This window comes from Convolutriloba macropyga, chromosome 10 (assembly GCF_964194025.1).
Source record: "Convolutriloba macropyga chromosome 10, txConMacr16.3, whole genome shotgun sequence".
NCBI classification, from domain to species: Eukaryota; Metazoa; Xenacoelomorpha; order Acoela; family Convolutidae; genus Convolutriloba; species Convolutriloba macropyga.
Genome location: NC_134477.1, coordinates 11705978 through 11724096, shown reverse-complemented (window position 1 = coordinate 11724096; position 18119 = coordinate 11705978). Strand labels below are relative to the sequence as shown.

Genomic DNA, 18119 nt, shown 5'->3' with positions numbered 1-18119 from the left:
TGTTATGATTTTTCAAAATATTTGTTTTCTAAAACAACTTTGGATGTTTGAGGTTCGTCATTTTTTCAAATCGTTTTTCGGTCGATCTGTAGCCCAGTCTCTGTAAACACAGGTCACAACTCGTTTCCAGTGAGCTATATTTTAATATTTATAACGGCTTCAGCTTGAAACTTTTATTTCTCGGCTTTGTTACTAGTGTTAGAGATTTTATATATTTGTACCTTTTAACATGTCTCAACTGCTTCCTCTAGAGATATAAATGAACATTTTATTAATTTCAATTGATATCTCTTGACATCAATAACTGTGAAATTAATTGTTCTCAAAAATAGAAACTTATTTTTGAACTTCCCACTTCTTTGCTCTTTTTTGTTGCCCTGTTAACCAGTCGCGTTGAGTACACATTCCATATCTTTTCTAATGAACTACAGGTTAAATTGTTTTGTTTAGGTTTTATCTGATGCGAGTTTGATTTTGTTATGATTTTTTTTACTAGACATCGAGTTTTGGTCAAAATAACCTTTGTTGATTGATTTTTTTTGTCCTTTCCAGTAGTCTATTATCAACAACTTTCATCGGTCCTCTAGCGTGGCAGTATTGTGTTCCATTGGTGGTTTATAGAATGATATTTATGTTTTTGAATGTTTTCTACTCTTGATCATTTGGTAGCCAATTAAGTCAAGAATGTGGATGAGCGGGATCGGATCTTTATGTGCGTACGCACATTACCGAGCCTCCTTGTTGCTTTTTAGATCCACAATTAGCATCGAGAGGGACATTTCTGTATCTGATATTTTATCCATTGGAAAGATATAATTCTGAGGCAAATTTGATCCGAATTCACTTAATGTAACCTGTTTCTACAAGCGCTTACAATTCTTTTCTTAAGAGATGAGTCGAGGAAATTTGTGACAAAATCCAGAATTTATAATCAATTTTTGGAATATTGGCCACGTAATGTACAGTTTAGTTCTATCTCCAGACATGACCAAATTGACGACCAAGTAGTAACAAGCTGTACAAAAATGAAAATATTTACAGTTAAAATCAGGGTAAACCGCCTTTCTGTAATCAACTACTGTAAATAAAGTGACTCAGAAGCTATGACTGCCGCTCCATTGAAGCATCTAGGGAGGAATATCAGTTTGCAATTTACGGATATAGTTGATCTAACCCACAAAAATCTTGTTCATTTCTTGGATTTTACACAAATTTTTGCAATTCATCGAATTGTTAGTGGAAATAAAATAGTAAATTCCAGGGACTCACGATTTTTTTAAGTATCAGCAGAATCAATTTATGTGATTAAACTCCCCTGGCTTGCTAAAGCGTTCCCGGACCTAACGCCAAGTCAATTTCAGTACTAGGCAAGTCTAAATCCAAGTCTTATCTAGGTTTCCAGTACTGGGCAAGTCTAAATACAAGTCTTACAAGTCTGCCAAGTCTTAACCAAGACTTGGATAACACTTGGAAGTTGATTCCCAAGTCAAAACCAACTTTTCAAAAAAATTCGAGTGAAATTTTCGAATTCAAAAAAATTTCGCAACGTGCCACGATTTTGGCATTACTTTTTGGCCACTTTCCCGGGGTGCTAGAAAATGATGCCGGGGGCATACCAAATTGATTATTGGGTGATATTAGCACCCCGGGAGGGTCTATTGAGGGTATTTCAGGTGTTTTGGGCCGTTTCTGACGTTTTTTTCGGCTATTTTTGACGTTTTTTAGACCTATTTTGGACGTTTTTTCGGCCATTTCTGACGTTTTTTAGACCTATTTTGGACGTTTTTTCGGCCATTTCTGACGTTTTTTTCGGCTATTTTTGACGTTTTTTAGACCTATTTTGGACGTTTTTTCGGCCATTTCTGACGTTTTTTAGACCTATTTTGGACGTTTTTTCGGCCATTTCTGACGTTTTTTTCGGCTATTTTTGACGGTTTTTTCGGCTATTTTTGACGTTTTCCCGGCTATTTTAGGCGATTTTTTCGGCTAGCCGAGACTTGGATTAAGAATTGCCAAGTCTTAAATCAGACTTGGATTAAGAATTGCCAAGTCTTAAATCAGACTTGGATTAAGAATTGCCAAGTCTTAAATCAGACTTGGATTAAGAATTGCCAAGTCTTAAATCAGACTTGGATTAGACTTGCCAAGTCTTAAATCAGACTTGGATTAGACTTGCCAAGTCTCAGCCCAGACTTGGATTTAGACTGCCAAGTGTAAAAAGTGACATGATCATAGCTCTGAATCAGTAATGAAATAAGACTTGGATTTAGACTTGCCCAGTACTGAAACTGACTTGGCGTTAGGTCCGGGTTGCCTGCGCCAACTAACTAAACAGCACACACAGAAAAAAGACGACTCGTGCTAGACTGAGCGTAGCAGAGATTGTTCCATCATAAATCTCAACTTTCTGAAAAAACCTTTGATCGTGCGAAAATGTGTTTGACAACCAGTTTTGCAAAACTCAAACTGAAGCAACTTTTTGGAACAACCATGATTAAAACTTTCTTCAACGTTGAAATTTCCAAAAGTTCACGATCCTCATTGTTATATGATTTCAACAGATATTAAATCAGATGCATTGTCTAATATTCTGCAAGTTAAACCACCACAGAAAAACGAACTTCAGCAATAGCAACGGGTGCAAATTAAATTCGTTTTATTTAAACAAACACAGACAGGAGTAGCAAGATAAAAGCGAAGCGATCAGTTTACAAATAAATGACTGATTGTTCACTCATCTAATTTGTTTATCTCACAGAAGATATGCTCCATCCATGACATATCTACCCAATAATTACAAACGATCTAAAGTTTTCCTCAAAAAATGTCACTGAAAAACAGGCAATTCTTGGAAATTCTTGAAGAGTTGTTTGTATTAAGTTTTGTCTTTTTGATAAGAACTTAGAAAACTATTTTAAGGTTTTTTTCCGAGTAATTAGTCCTTTGTTTGGAAAATTGAGACTTATTCATATTTTAAATCAAACATACCATGAAATTTATTGTTCAAGGGTTACGTGAGAAATCGAAGAGTTAGAATAAATTTTTTCCTTTGCTTGTACTGAAATAGTGAAATTTTTTAAATGTATTTGACCCCACGCAGTTGGATTCTGGATTTCGTTGAATTATTCAGTTTTCTGTCATCTGGCGCAAGTACTTTCTCAAATTGTTAAGTCATAATTTGAGAAAACGGTTGTATTGTTTGCAAAGAAAATTTTTCTTTAATTTGTTCTCCGATGACTACTTTTTTCTCCTCATCTTATTACAAATTCACAATTTTTGGATGCTTATGTTGATGAAGAACCCTGTAATAAGTGGGAGCTTGGTTTTGGCTCGTTTGTTGCATGAATATAGATCCTATTTCTTCACTGTTTTACTTGTTCTCCTTATTTTGCTGTGGAAAGTTCTCCTGTAGAGCAGCGCAAGCATCAAGGTCAATTTACGTCTAAAGACAGAATGTCGAAAAAACAAAAATACTTCATTTGCTCGAGAAGCCAGATTAACCATGAAAGTGATAAACACGAAATTATAATTTTTTTCTCTAGAAGATTTGTTTCATGTAGACAAGGTTTCAGAGAAAAAGGTAATTATCTTTTATCTTTTTTTGAAAGAAAATCTTATCGTACGTTGAACTTTTTGCTTCCCATGTCCTACAAATTTTAAATTTTCTTTTGGATGAAATTAGAAATCAATCCAAAAATACAGAAAAAGCAAAATTCTAAAACGGGTCCTAAAAACAAGAGAAAGAGCTTGCAAATGATTTAAAAAAAACATTCTGAATACTTAATCTAATGTTTTCTGAATACTTAGTTTTTACAAAGAAATCTTCTGTTCTTGGTTTCAGACGAAATTTTCCATAATCAATCATTTTTTTTATGGTTTCAAGACAGCTTTGCAACAATTATATTAATATAGTTTAATAACTTATCATCCTCCTGAATGACTTTCCCCAATTTTTCTTGCTCATATTACCTCTCATTTGTTTTAACCAGTTAACTATTTTCAAACCAAAAATAAAATGAGTTATGGTACCGAACCCTACTTTAGTTGTTCTGACCCCCAATTTAGTGGCGAGGGAGGAACTATATACTCAAATGGGTTTTTTGTTCAGGCAATTTTAACCGATCGATATATTCATTGTACAGAGTTTTGAGTGGTATCATTTAAAAGCACGTACATCCTAGAATTTGTGATTAAAAAGATTTTTCGAACATCGTTTTTTACAGGAATTTATCGATGTTTAAAGTTTTGTGAATTGAATTTTCGACCGTTTTTTATTCACATTTTCAGTAATTTTCGCTAAATTTTGGCACTATTTTGCTAATATTATTTAAAATTAATCAAAAGTGTTAGTGGTAGAAAGTTATTGTTAAAGTTGGACATAGATGAGTGTTGTTGAATTTTTTTATTGGAGTTTCGTTGGAGTTTTGATAAATTTTTCAAAATTCAGGCTTTTTTGTCAAAAATTGCAAGAAATATTATTTTTGGGCCCTTATGTTTATGTTTGCCAAAACTGGAGACCCAAAAACCGCTGACATAATCTCTTTAGATTCCAAAGAAGAGCTAGTTGAAACTCGGCGATGAAAGTCTTCGGGAATTAAATATTTGTCGGTTTTTGCAAATTCAACTCAATAATTAAATAAAAATGAACCATTGTGTTTTTTAATTTGAAGTGTTTCAATCAACAATTGGAGAACCTCGTCGCAAATATTTGGAACACATGGGTGGTTTGTTGGGCACGCGGTAAAATTGGGGATAGGTTTGTCATTATCATGGATTCTTACAATCTGATTTTTTAAAACAATTATTTTGGTGCTGTCTTTTTTTCAAAATGTTTGCTATTGTTTTTAATGTTAATTACTGACATAAATTTCCTTTAAAAGCTCCAATAACGTCAGATCCCATTTTTTTGAAAATGAGGCCGAAAGTAGATATAGTTTGTTTCAGAGAACCTAAGGCTTTTTTCATGGCTTTGGAAAAGTGTTTTATTAAATTTTAACTGAATTATTTGAGTTTTTCATTTAGTTGTTCTTCTTTTTGCAGTCTGATTACTAAGCCTACCTTTCAAAAATCCAATTGATTTCTTTATGAGGTGTAAGCGAACCTGTACCATGCATTCGGTTGTTACTCTTATTTCATTGAATATATTTGTCTTAAGGAAAATTTCAGTAAATTTTTTAACTTGTCAATTTTTTATATTAATTCTGTCAATTTTTAGCTTGCTCTCAGTAAAAACAAGTCAAGTTTCAATTCCTATACAATAAAAACAAATTTTATGGCGGATTGTTTCATAATAACGTTTCTTGGTTTTGGTACTATAAGTTTTCATACAATTTTTTGTGATTTTTGTGCATAAATGCCCATTTTTGCTGTTGTTTCTGTTTCTTTGGTAAATTGTCACATTACTTAACTATCTAACTGAAAAACCTTGCTAAAAATGTAACTAAGCATTTTTATTGTTTCCTAACATATGGTCTTAAGGGCTGCGACACCGTTCTCTTGCAGAAATTGGTAGTTTTTTTTTGCCCTCTAATTGTTGTTTTTTTTTGTTGTTGTACGCCAACTATTGGGTAACTAAAGGTCTCAAATGTCAACAACTACTGATGCATAAATGAACTTAACATTTGATATCGGTATATAGCTAATGGTTTTTTTACTTGCAAATTAAATAATGTTTTAAAAAAAACAGAAAGTACTCTTCAACTTATCGCTTTTTGTCCTGGTTAATTTTTTCGTATTTTACAAAGTTGCATCTGTTTCGAATTTTAACCTCATTATTGAGAGATCTCCTTGATCTTTTATCGAATCAAACGATAATTCTTCTGCTGGTTAAATGTTTTGACAGATGTCTTCAGGGCTTAGACAATTTGTTTCAGAAGATTTGTGTGAAAATTTGATGGTTCTTTTTGCTCTCATTTTGATGGTTCTTTTCAACTGTTGTGGTTCTTTTTGCTCTCATTTTGAGATAGTCGTTTTACAACAAGATTACAAAAAAAGGCGACGCAATTGAAAATTTAATTTTCTTTCGGTTAATCTTTCATAAATTGAATTGCTTCAACACTGTCTTCATAAAATTATTTGTGATTTGTTTTAGTTCAGCTTGTAGTTAATGTTTTTATAGTCGTATAAATTAGTCTCAATAAAAACAGGCGCAATTAGTTTTCGAAGAAGTTGCAAGATAAACCACCTGCTCTTGAAGTCGAAAGCTTATAATGGCTATGATTTATGAAATTTTGTTTTTTTTAAAAGGTAGTTGATTTCTGAGATATGCAAATCTTATTTCTTTTAATTTGTAGCTTAGCGTCTCTATGGATAAGTGACATCCCTTATTTAGTGAACTAAAATTTGCTCATAATAAGGTTTTTCTCCCTGAAATGGTCTTTGTTCTTGGTACAACCAGTTTTCATAAAACATTCAAGGTTTTCGTAATTTCTCCGATTTTTGTAGTTTTTGTTTTCACTATAATGGGCGGGCGGTCCTCTTCAAATTCAAGCATTTGATTTTTATCGCCGCCGTTTCTGGTACTCATATTATGGTATTCACAGGTCCCATCTGCCCTTTAAAATAGAATGTTTTATTTTCTTAGAACAGAAGGTAGTTTTTGAACGATATGTTGATAAAAGTAGAACCCCCATGGGTCAGAACTTTATGTGCGAACGTACATTACCGAGCCTCCTTGTTACTTTATAGAAATCAAAACTAGCCTGAAAGCCGCCCTACACGTCATGAATTCATGTCTCTCCAACAGTTTCGGCCATTCGCAGTTTTATACATTAGGAAGGCATAAGGCTCTACAAGAGCAGCGCAGCCCAGCCAACTAATTCCCTGTTTTTCCCGATGTAGCCCGCTTCTGAGTTAAATAAGTACAATGTTGAGTCGAAAATTCTCAACCGGCTAAAATATCAACAAAAAGACCAACAGGATTAAAATAACTGGACATGCTGATCTTAAAAAAATCCTCAGCGAACATTTTCAGACGGAACTTTGTTTGGTCCGCGTTATTTAACTTTTCAAATGTTTGGGCCTCGTACTGGTTTTAGGTTGAAAAAATTAGACAGAAAACATGTTTTTTGTTTTGCAATAAGTTGGTTATTAGCAGGGAATAAGTTTTGGTGAACACTCATTTTTTTGTTAATCAACTTTGTGTTTTCTGAAAAGGTAGATTATTGTCACTTTTATTTGCTTTCCTCATGTGTTCCTGTCACTCTTCATCTACCTCATAATTTTTACTTTTGACATTCCTCTGTGTAAATCTACAACAAAAATTCTATACAAAGCTTTTTATTTACATCTTTGTTTTTTTTCTACAAATCCGAATGATCTCTGTCACGTATCATTGCCAACATTCCGACCACCATTTTATGAAACCAAAATATATTCATCAAACTAATAGCAAAGTAGAGTACAGTTGTCGTCGTGTGAACTGCAGTTTGTGATTTTGGGTCGTTAATGATGAGGTCAATCTGCCAAAATAACATCCAGGGTACTGGCACTATTCTGGATATGAAAAAGGTGAAGAACATTCCTGTTGAGATGAATTTGTAAACAAATGTCTTCTTTGAATACCCTGAAATGAGCCAAGAAAATATTCTAAAGCTTATAATTAGTTCACTTTTTGTGTCTTTTGATGTCCCGTTGAGTTCATTTAGGGTACTGGCAGGTAGCCAATGTGGAGTGCTATAATAGAAAACATCCCCTTTTCAACATAAGTTTCGAATTTATGATCTCATTTGTGGATAAAAAAGAATTAATGAGCCAATTGGTTTTCTTCATTATTCGGTTAATCAGTAGATCATCTATCTATAATAATTGTTAGTTAACTAATGTGTATATAAGCGTTGAATTCAAAATTTAATTTCCTCAAAATCCACAAAAAACCAATAGAAAAATCTGTGTCCAGGTTTTTTTTTCCAAAAGAAATGTCAATGCGGTGAAAGGCGTAAATTTTTGTAAGATTTGCAGAAACTTCGTAAAATTTGCTGAAGTTTTGTTAAATTTGCAGAAATTTTGTATAATTTGCAGAAATTTTGTAAGATTTGCAAACGGGAAATCTTACATGCATCCACCGCATTCACCGCATATTATACAACTTTTAGCGCGGACATCTCGACCCGGACTTCACACTTTGAACTGTTCATTTTGCAGTTTTTGAATATTTGAATTCTTTCAAGATTTATTTTATATTCTATTGGACATATCATTGGTAAGAACACTATAAGTAAGCAAGAACGAAATGAGAGAAACGTTATGAAAAAAAACACGAATAATAAGGAAAAACAAGAAAAAAATAATTTAAAAGTGTAAGGTGAAATGATAGTTTAATACTATACCTAAAGCGAGAATGATAAATCGTATATTAATGTAAGGGTTAGCAACTTCCATAGCACAGAAGACCAGCTTTGGAATCTGCCAGTGTTGGTCGTACATTGAAGTCTGGCCGATTAGAAGTCCAACTACATGATGTAGCATCATGAACCAGAAATTTCGAGGCACATTTTGACATCTGAACATTGTGTCTGCTAAGAGATACGCACAGAGAATTGCGTTGGCATTCCGGAAACAATGCTGCATTCCTGAAATGTGAACAATTTTTTGTTCAAACCATAAAGGACCACATAATTCAAAAATTTGCAGAAACACAACTTCTTTTGCGGTGTGTATGATTAAGTCACGTTAGCAGAGTCAATTAGCCCGTTTCAGAGGCGAGTCATTTTACTAGGATTTAGTAGTGTTGTTTCCAAATCTAAATACATGAGTGTAAGGGCATTTCAAGTTGGGTTTTGCTTGCCCTTCTTTTTATCAGAGGTGATTTCCAGCGCACTTGAGTCTGATCAGAGGTGGAATCCAGCGCACATTAGTCTGATCAGGAGTGACTGTCGAGTTCACGATAGACTGTTCAGGTGACGCTTTCAATCAAACTTCGAGCGCAGACGGAGTTTCGAGCAAACGATAGTCTGATCAGAGTTCTCGTTTTTATGGGACGGTCTAATCAAAGATGATATCGGTCTGGATCTCAACCTGGGTAAGTTATGTCGGGCTAGGACAGTAAATCGAAATAGAGTAAATCGAAAGCAAAAAAGGGGAGAAATTGAAGCGGATGGAAAACGATTTTTAATAATTGGTTGAAGTGGGTAATTTATATTAAAGAATACGAGATTGGTGTGCATAAATCATTTGGTTATGATAATCTATTTGGTTTGATAGCTTCACAACAAAGTTAAACTAGCTAATCTCATGTTGAATAAAGAGTAAATAACGTATTTACAGTTGTTAATTGGAGTTCAAATTTTTGTTCTCGTTTTTTTTATCAATTGTTCCAATTCTTCCAAAATTTTATTATGTTCGATCTTATGTTCTTTCGATTAACTGCATGGCACCGTATTACGGGAAATTTGTGATGGTTTCAATGAAACATCAAGAAACTTAGAAGTTTTATTAAAGTTTCAAAGAACGAAAGAAGAACTTACCTGACGAACTTTATTGCTGTGTCGATAAGTAATGGCTACAAAACTAAACTCAATTCTAATTTTGTTTTGGCGCTATCATTATCTTATTGACCTATCAATCATATGTCAGAAGTAAATTCTCCCACCAACAGAAACCTGATTCTAACATCCACCGACCTCCAACTAATGAACTCGATTGTACCCAAGCCATATATGATTCTCATGAAATGTTGATGAAAATAGAATATCACCTCCGGGATTCGGAGTTAAGATCTATTCACATGCCAATCATGTAAAATATTTTTAGCTAATCTAAATTTTCTCTGTATATTTTCGCATAGATAACCACTATAAATACAGGCTAATTTTTGTATATTTTCAGATCAAAATTTAATTTAAAATTCAACTTATTGAATTCTTTGACCCGTGTTATCGACCACGACAATGGTGTCCAGACCAGTAAAATTCGAGCAAAATGGAGGGATTGCGACCATTAAGAGGTTTAAAATGCATATTTTTTAGAGAATCTCGATGTCTTCATATGCACCCCCCCCCCTTTATAAATTGTCAGAGAGTATTTGTTGAAAAGAATAGAAAGGTCTTGAAAACGGTAAGAGTAAAACCATTGAAATAAAAACTTAATTCCTGAACGAAAAGATATCTTTCAATAAATTGTAGTCAAATATTTATCAGTTAGTCTTTCTAAACAAAAAGTTGAAGATTGACGGACTAACTAGAAAGTTTTTAGTGAGAAGTGTCTTTGAAATGAGACCTCATGTATGCAAACTTAGAAGCAATTATTGTTAACTGTTTTGTCACAAAAACCACAGCTATGTTTGAAAACAGATTTTTCATCTAAATTGATCTTCCAAAAATAAACAAAACTGCACTTATGCAGCATTTCAATATTGCATCATATAGAAATATGATTGACTATTTTTTTATGTAGAGGCGTTTGAAGGCTTCCAAATTTGGTTTAAAGTAGCAAATTTGATAACATTGATTAGAAGGTTTAGAGATCTGGTTGGTTTTCTTCTTAAAAAGTGTGCACAATATTCAGAAGCAGCCTATGAGAGCTAAAACAATTGATACAAACAATGGTGCATTGGAGACAATTGTGAGCAGGGAAGACTGAAAAAAGGGGCAAAATACGATTTATGCACAGATAAATTATCTTTATCAGATCAACTCAATGAAGTCGAACTAAAAACACGTTTGACTTAAAACTCAAAAAAGACTTATGTAAAAAGACCTGACGATCTAACAAAATTGACGTCTCACAACAGACTTTACTTAAAGATTCTTGTTGGACACAAAAAGAGTTTTTTGAATTGATTTGATCAGAATCTCAGAAATTTTGCAAATGTTCAATGTTACCATGAATAAAACATTTCTTCATTTCTCTAATTTATTAATAAAAAACTCGTTCCAGGTGAAAAAGAGGTTCCGTCAGTAAGAAACATAAATATCCTGACACGCAAACAGAACATTACTCCTCTACTCTCAACGGGTCATTGTCATAAAATTAGATGTTTCAAATTGAGAGTAATTTTAAACAAAAACTTTTTAACACTTAACAATTAGGTTGTATTGTTCCACAAATTTAATTTAGGTCCCCGTTATCATAAAAATACAAAGATTCCCTTCCTAGAAAATGCAATTGGTTGATTTACTTAGTGCTCTTTAAAATAAAATGAAACCTTAGAAGAATTTTCGTTTTTCCCAAATTCCTTTTTACACCAGATACAGAAGTGTTCTGGTTCTGTATGTACTGTATGCTGTCGAAAGATTCCTTCATAATCATCCATATTTTCAGATCGTACAATATGATCATTTGTGCTAGGAGGCAAGTGCAATAAAACTGTAACTTTGAAAACTCCAAGTCATAATGTTGATAGAATGTTCATTTTATAGATGCAATTCAATGGTTAGGAAATGGATGATTTTTTCTCGGTAGCAAAAAAAAAAGATTTGTAACGCAAATCTCACGAAACATCTGAAATGTTGTCGGGAAACAACAGTAGGTTAAGGGTATTCAGATAATCGTTCCAAAAAGGAACTTGATTGCTAAAATCTTTTTTGGGATGTTTTCCGTTTGTGCCCCTCCCCAGCTTAGTGGGCGCATAATATTTGCACCCCCCAGACGCACGTGCCATATTTTTACATAAAGATTTACTATGTAATGGCACGTGCTCTGTAACTGGGGGTACATAACGTACTGGGGGGGGGGCTTGAGCCCAAATGGAAAAGATCCCTTTTTTGAAACACCACCAACACTGGCGTCATTGAAGCAAGCTGATTAGCTTGTTTCTCTGACGTCCAGCCACAGCATCACCAACACCACATTTTTAATGTTAACTGAAGGCGGAACACCGCACAGGTTTTTTCTGGTAGCTGAACACTGCACACCCTTTTTTCAAGAATCTCGTAAGCTTTCTCGTACAGGGTTGTGAATATGCTACTAAAGGAGGAGTTCATAGAACTTGCGGAGTGAGGGGGGGGGGGGGGGGTTTGAGTGAGTGTTGGGAATTATTGTTTGTGTTTTTTTTCTATTTGTAAAATGTCGTTTTTATCTTAACCTTGTTTGTTGTCATATGGGAAATAACAGGTCACGGAAAACAGGACGCAGAAACTCGCACAAATCGAAGCAGCGGTTGATCCGACATCAACACAAAATGCATTCACTTTAGTCGGGTTGTCCTTTTTCAGTCCTTTAACGTACAAAGGTAACAAAGACGGCCCAATTTGGTAAAATATTAAAAACGGAACCATAAATAACAAAAGGTTCGAGTAGTAATCGAAATTGAGTTCCGATTCAAAATTTTTCCAATAATTCGCTGGAAACGGACCGCGTTCTAAAGAATAAAACATTTTAATCGCGGTTGATGTTAAAGCGTTGTGTAATTGTAGCGGCGAAAAGGCTGAAGATTTAACACAGCTTGTTCGGTTTGTTGCCTTCGAGGTTTAAGATAAGATTAAAACACGTACTTATATTTTTTACATGCTCAGATAAATAATAAAACACGTCTCTAATCGAACTCTAACGAATGTGCTGTACTCTTAAAAGTAAAATCAATTCACTAATTAATCAACTGTTTCTAAAATTGTTTCTCTTTGTGATGTTTAGACCCCTTAAGTACAAGTTAACTTTTTTCTATAGCGTAGCTATAAGTTATAACAAAACTATTGATTTTTGCCGTCTTCTAAAAAATGTACAGGGAAGAATGAAGCACAGATTGAACTAATTAGTTTTGAAGCAATAGTTTTGGTGAAGCAGATTAGACCCCGTTCATAGCACTATTAGAATGCATGTGTTCCTTAGACAAACTAAGGCTTCCGGCAAAAAAAATCGGTTATCATGTTATTCAGAAGCCATCGCACAAAATATTCAAATCTTAACTCTTTTTTTTCCACCCGTTCGCTTACTATATGTATGCTGTTCAAACTTTTTAATCAACTCTAAAACAACATTTTGAAAATCCCAATGTAATATAATGTTAGCGCTCTATGAACACTAAAAAATATGAAACAGTGGCGAAGTTCTAAATTGATATTAGACTGTCTTCTTTCAACACTCTTTTTACGCCATTTTGCTAAACAAAGAGTGGTAATAAAAATTGGCAGAAGAAGATGGTCTAACCCGGCGAAGTGTGGCATAAGTTATGCAACTGTTCTAATATCAACAAAAGTTGATTTAAAAAATTTTTCCATGCACTTTTTGTTGCTCGCGGGGTTATTGAACAATTCAGCTTGGTCTTAGATTACTTCTCGTGATTTTGATAACAGCCGTGATAAAGTGAATCTGATCACACAATTATTATCACCATCGGAAAGTGATCAAACTCCGAGGCTGAGCCGAGTTGTTGTTGCACGATTAAATACATAAAGAAGAATGATACGATTCAAGTTGATCCACTCGATTCAAGTTTCCTAAAACAGTTATTCTGAAACTTCACTATCGGTGTTCATCTCAGAAACCCCTATTGGTTCGGGAAATACTTGTTCTAGCGTGAGACATCAGTAGGGCTGAAGATTGGGAAAATTTTATATTAAACTTAACCGTAACTTTGCCAAACTTGAAAAATGTTTCTTCTAGAATTTGCAATTTTGTTTTAATTTAATGTAAATTTATCTTTAGTTTTTTCACTGCTGAATGCGTTAAAAACTATTTTCAGGTAACTACATCTGAACTTGTTCAGATAAATCTTTACATGAAAAACATTTCATGTTCTTCAGGTGCTTTTACACCTGAAATTCGCCTGAGCTTCCGATTACCTGAACACGGTTCAAGTAAAATTACCTGAACTTTTTTAAGTACATTAGTTTGACAGGGAAACAACAACCGTGCGGTAATTAATGAACTCTCGTTGTGCTGTTATTACAACAGTTGCATAACTTACGCCATACTGCCTTGATTCAGACTATGAGTTTATCACTCTTTAATTTTCATTTTTATATAGTTGCGATTGCAACAATTGTAGAACCCCTTATCACCACTGTTTTTTTGGTACCAATTGTGAAAAAAAGTGTGATAAACTTGTAGTCTAATGACGAAGCAGATTTAGTAGTGTTAATTGGGTTATTTCATCGGTATGTTATGCAACAGTTTTGTCGCAGCGGGAGTTGAATGAAAGTTTTCATAAAGACAGAAGTAGTCTAATCTCATATTGGAGAACCCAGGGTACGATTTCATTGGTCACTAAAACTTCGAGGAGGACAGCTTAGTTTGAAAGTTTGAACTAATATTTTAAGAAGTGAAAATCTAATTTTTTGTCCAAAACTTAGTGTCTTATAGGACACCAAAATTAGGACAAAAATATTAGACTTTCACTTCTTGAATTGAACCGCTATAAACAATCAGCTGCTTTACTATCGGAGAGGGAGAAGTGAGGCTTATTTCAACTGCTGTGTATTTTTAAGAAAACTTTTCTTTTACCAATCTGAAAAATTGTACTTCTAACTTCAATTTCAAATGAAATTCAACACTTTCGTACAAGTTGGTTAGTTAGAACAAAAGCTTGGTCCCCTCGGGCCTCGTCCCCAGCAAGCGCCGTGGTCTCAGGGCACTAAGTCCCTCGGGCGATTAAGATTTTGCTCTACCATATACGTAGAGAAAAAGTACGTTATGCAAATGTGGCTATAGGAACGAGTTGTTCAAAATGCCCAGTTAAGCTGTTTATCTCCTCATATGTACATTGTTTTTGTTCACAGGAGACTGTGAGTGGGTACAAGCACCCTGGATTTGTCATCAGACTCATTCTGGACGGCAACAGGATCAAGTTCGAGCCAGACTTCAGGGACTTTGAGAAAGTGTTCCTGGAGAACTACTCCCATATCCAAAAGCCAATCTCAACCATACCCAGAGTTGAGACAAAACTCTACTCTGATTGGGTGAGCTGAGGAGTTTGTCATTTTTTCACTGGCCTGACAAATATTTCCATAAAACAGCATCTTTAGCTAATAATTCTGTTATCAGATAGTATAAATTGATTCTGAATTTATAAATTTCTACTCAAAGGTGTAACTAAAGTTTTTCTGATTAACTCTCAATTGAGTTAGCTTATAGCCATTTTTTTGGTTGTTGACTCTTCAATTGATCGCTAATAATTTGAATCCTAAATTAAACCGGGTCAAGAAATCTTCCAAAAATTATGTTAGTGCGCAGATCCTTCTAAAATAGCAGCGCAAAAAGCTTTAAATAATAATGCGCTGAAATTTCGCTGAAAATGAGAAAGAAATGCGCTGAAAATTTCAGCTATCATATCCTTGAATTTTGAATTACACAATCGTGAAGTATCATTTGCAAATGCTTATCATTTTTTATTGTTAATACTTGATCCTAGATTATAGATAGGAATCTAACTGATCAAAAATTTATTCGCTTTTCAGACTGGGAAGAAAGACACGTTGAAGCCAGTGATATTGGAGGACATAGTAGTCTGTAATAAAGTGAGAGTGACTGAGATGGTGGAGAGGGAGAGTGTGGCTCCTAAAGAGTTCATCTCTGTATTCGACCAGTACCAATTCCTCATCACTAACGATGTCAGTAATGAACTATATACAAAAAAGTAGACATAAGTGACAAGTTTTGGGTCTTTCCCATTATAGCCCCCCCCCCCCATGAAGTTAAAGCCCCCCTCCCCCCCTCCATCTCCCCAATATGGTATATTTACCATGATGAGGGGCTCTGGGTTACATGAGCAGGACGCTGGGATGGGGGTTGGGGAGGGGGGGCTAGGAAAGACCCCAAGTTTTTTCAAACCGTCCGTTGGTCGCTTAATTAAAATAAAACAGCCTGTTCCCTTCTCTGACGTCCGCAGACTCAGAGTAAAGCAGACTGTTAATGCGTTATAGTCGGATATTTTTATACGCCAACTATTTTTTTCTTTGATTAGGGTGAAATATATCCATAAAAAAGATAGTAGGTAATTTTAAAAAGTAGTCTGAAAATACTCTGTTCATGGTATATTGTTATGATATGATCATAACGTGAGGCAGAATGACAACAGGCCAAAAATATTGTTCAGCCCCAACTTAGTTGGGGTAGGAATTATATGCACCATTGTTTTTTTTTCAGTCAATTCTGGTCGATTGATTTATTCATTGCAGAGAGTTGTGAGTGGTATCAATAGATAGCCCATACAGTGTGCAATATATAATTGAAGATATTTTGAACCTTTTTTTCCAGGCATTTTTGGAGGTTGAAAGTTTTGCGAACCATCGAATGATTTCCGTTGTTTTTGTTCAACTTTTCCGTAAAGTTTACCCAACTTGTTGTCAATCTTGCTAAGATATGTTAAAATTATTAATGATAGTGCTATTTTTACCTTTAAGATTATACCTTTGACGATAGAAGAGTCTTGCTGAAAGTTTTGATCTGAAGTTTAAAGCTGAAACTTTAGCTAACCGTTCCAAACTTTAAAAATTGCTGACATAATCTTGAAAAAAATGGTGATTCAGCTCACCAGGGTAGTTTTCTGGAATAATTCAAACTTTGCCAAATTTTGACACTTTGATTAGATAATAATCACAAATAAAAATATTGAAAACTTATTTTTGTCAACGTCTGGAACAATTACTTCTTGTTTAAAATGGACACGCACAGCTTGTTCAAGGCTTGTTTCGTTCTTATCGTGAACTTTGAAAAAAAATTCGATTTATAATAGGGCGCTGTATTTGTTCTAATATTTAATCGAATTGTAGCAAATTTTTGTTTCTGTTAATGTTAATTTCATACCAGAATGCGTAGCTCCATACCATAAATTGCGTTCTCGAATTCCGCTTGAATTTGTGTTATAATGATTACAGATGATACTCTAACGCTCTTATGAACTTCAATAAATCTGCTTTGAAAATGTCAGTGAATTTTTGAGTTTTTCCAATACTTGCTCACTTCTGTCAACTTTTAACTAAAGCTGAACAAGAACAGGTCACATCAACGTTTTTGCGAATCTAAATTCAACCTTTTGGCGGTTTTATCTTTTAATTAATAGTTTCATGGCTATAACAATTTGATAAGTTTTATGAATTTTCGATATTTGTCTATTCTGTGGATGTTTTCGGTGTTGTCATTTTAACACAAAAATGACAGGCTCTAATTGATTTGACAGAACGCACATTTGAACATATACATGTTTTACTGAATATCATATGATTTTAACGGCTCCTGCGCCGTATTTATGCAAAAAAAAACAAAAGAGTTTTGATTTTTGCGGGTATTTATAGTGATTTTTGTTGTTGTTGTATGACATATATTGGGGGTAATGACAGATCAAAGTGGCTTCTATTGAAGATAACAATGAAATTAAAGAATAGTTTTAATTGCTTACTAAATGTTTTAATGCTTTTAAAATTGATTGTTTTCAAAAATATGAACGAATTCGTGAAACTTGCACTTCGTTATTTTTTATTGAAATTGTTTGAGACTTTTTGGTTTCTGCCGTTATTTGACAGTATCAAAAATTAGTCTCTTTAATGATAAGGACAACTAGTTTCACAGGTAGTTACAGGTTGAGCAATCAAACAGCAATAATTTTTTTTAGAAAAATCTTATGGTTTCAATGGCATTAGCGCTTTCTTCTCACAAACTTTAATATATTTTTCTTCTTTGTACGTATTTGTTATTAGTAGTCCCATTAAAAAGAGGCTTCAAAGTTTGTTTTTGGTGAAATAGAATTTAATTTTTACAACTTTGGTTGTATTTGATGTTTCATAGACGTTTGTTAAAAATACAATTTGTTTTGGTCATAGTTAACGTTTGTTATTTGATTTTGTTGTTTTGTCGTGTGTCGTAGTCTCATTGATTGCAGATCTCATCATTTCTAATGCAGTATTACATAATTCATTTATTGACTTGCGTTTTGAAAGGATTTTGTTACTGAATAAAAAAACCCAATTCAGCATAGATTTCCTTTCCTACTAAGTCGGGTCGGAGCAATTATGTGTTGAAACAAGTATTCATAGGTATCAGATAAAACCAGTATTGAGTACTATTTTTTTCATAGCCGGTTATAGTAGCTATTTTTCTTTTCTGGGATTTCAAATATTGACAACGTTTTGCAAATATTAAAAAATAGGAATTTCAAAAATTTGAATTTCATCAATTGGCAATACATAATCTATAACTATTTTTTATTTGGATGAATTCTAATTTTTGACATAAGCAAACATCGATTC

The 18119-nt window shown here is 33.9% G+C and overlaps 1 protein-coding gene and 1 pseudogene across 3 annotated transcripts; one reads left to right on the top strand and one right to left on the bottom strand.

The window, feature by feature from the left end:
• Positions 1–7262: 7262 nt before the first annotated feature.
• Positions 7263–12459, bottom strand: LOC142348572 (uncharacterized). 3 transcript variants are annotated; one of them, XM_075399957.1, is made up of 3 exons: positions 12023–12457; positions 8328–8570; positions 7263–7564 (listed from the first exon to the last, which is right to left on the bottom strand). In XM_075399957.1, the coding sequence occupies exons 1-3, from the start codon at positions 12312–12314 to the stop codon at positions 7302–7304; spliced, it is 798 nt and encodes a 265-aa protein (XP_075256072.1). In that variant the 5' UTR covers positions 12315–12457; the 3' UTR covers positions 7263–7301. The 3 variants fall into 3 exon arrangements, with proteins under 3 accessions (XP_075256072.1, XP_075256074.1, XP_075256073.1); XM_075399959.1 differs by lacking the exon at positions 12023–12457 and adding an exon at positions 9465–9486; XM_075399958.1 differs by having other exon boundaries at positions 7554–7674; positions 12023–12459.
• A 1846-nt stretch (positions 12460–14305) lies between these two features.
• The window catches only part of LOC142348566 (dynein axonemal heavy chain 7-like), a 460211-nt pseudogene continuing 456397 nt past the window's right edge, over positions 14306–18119 (top strand).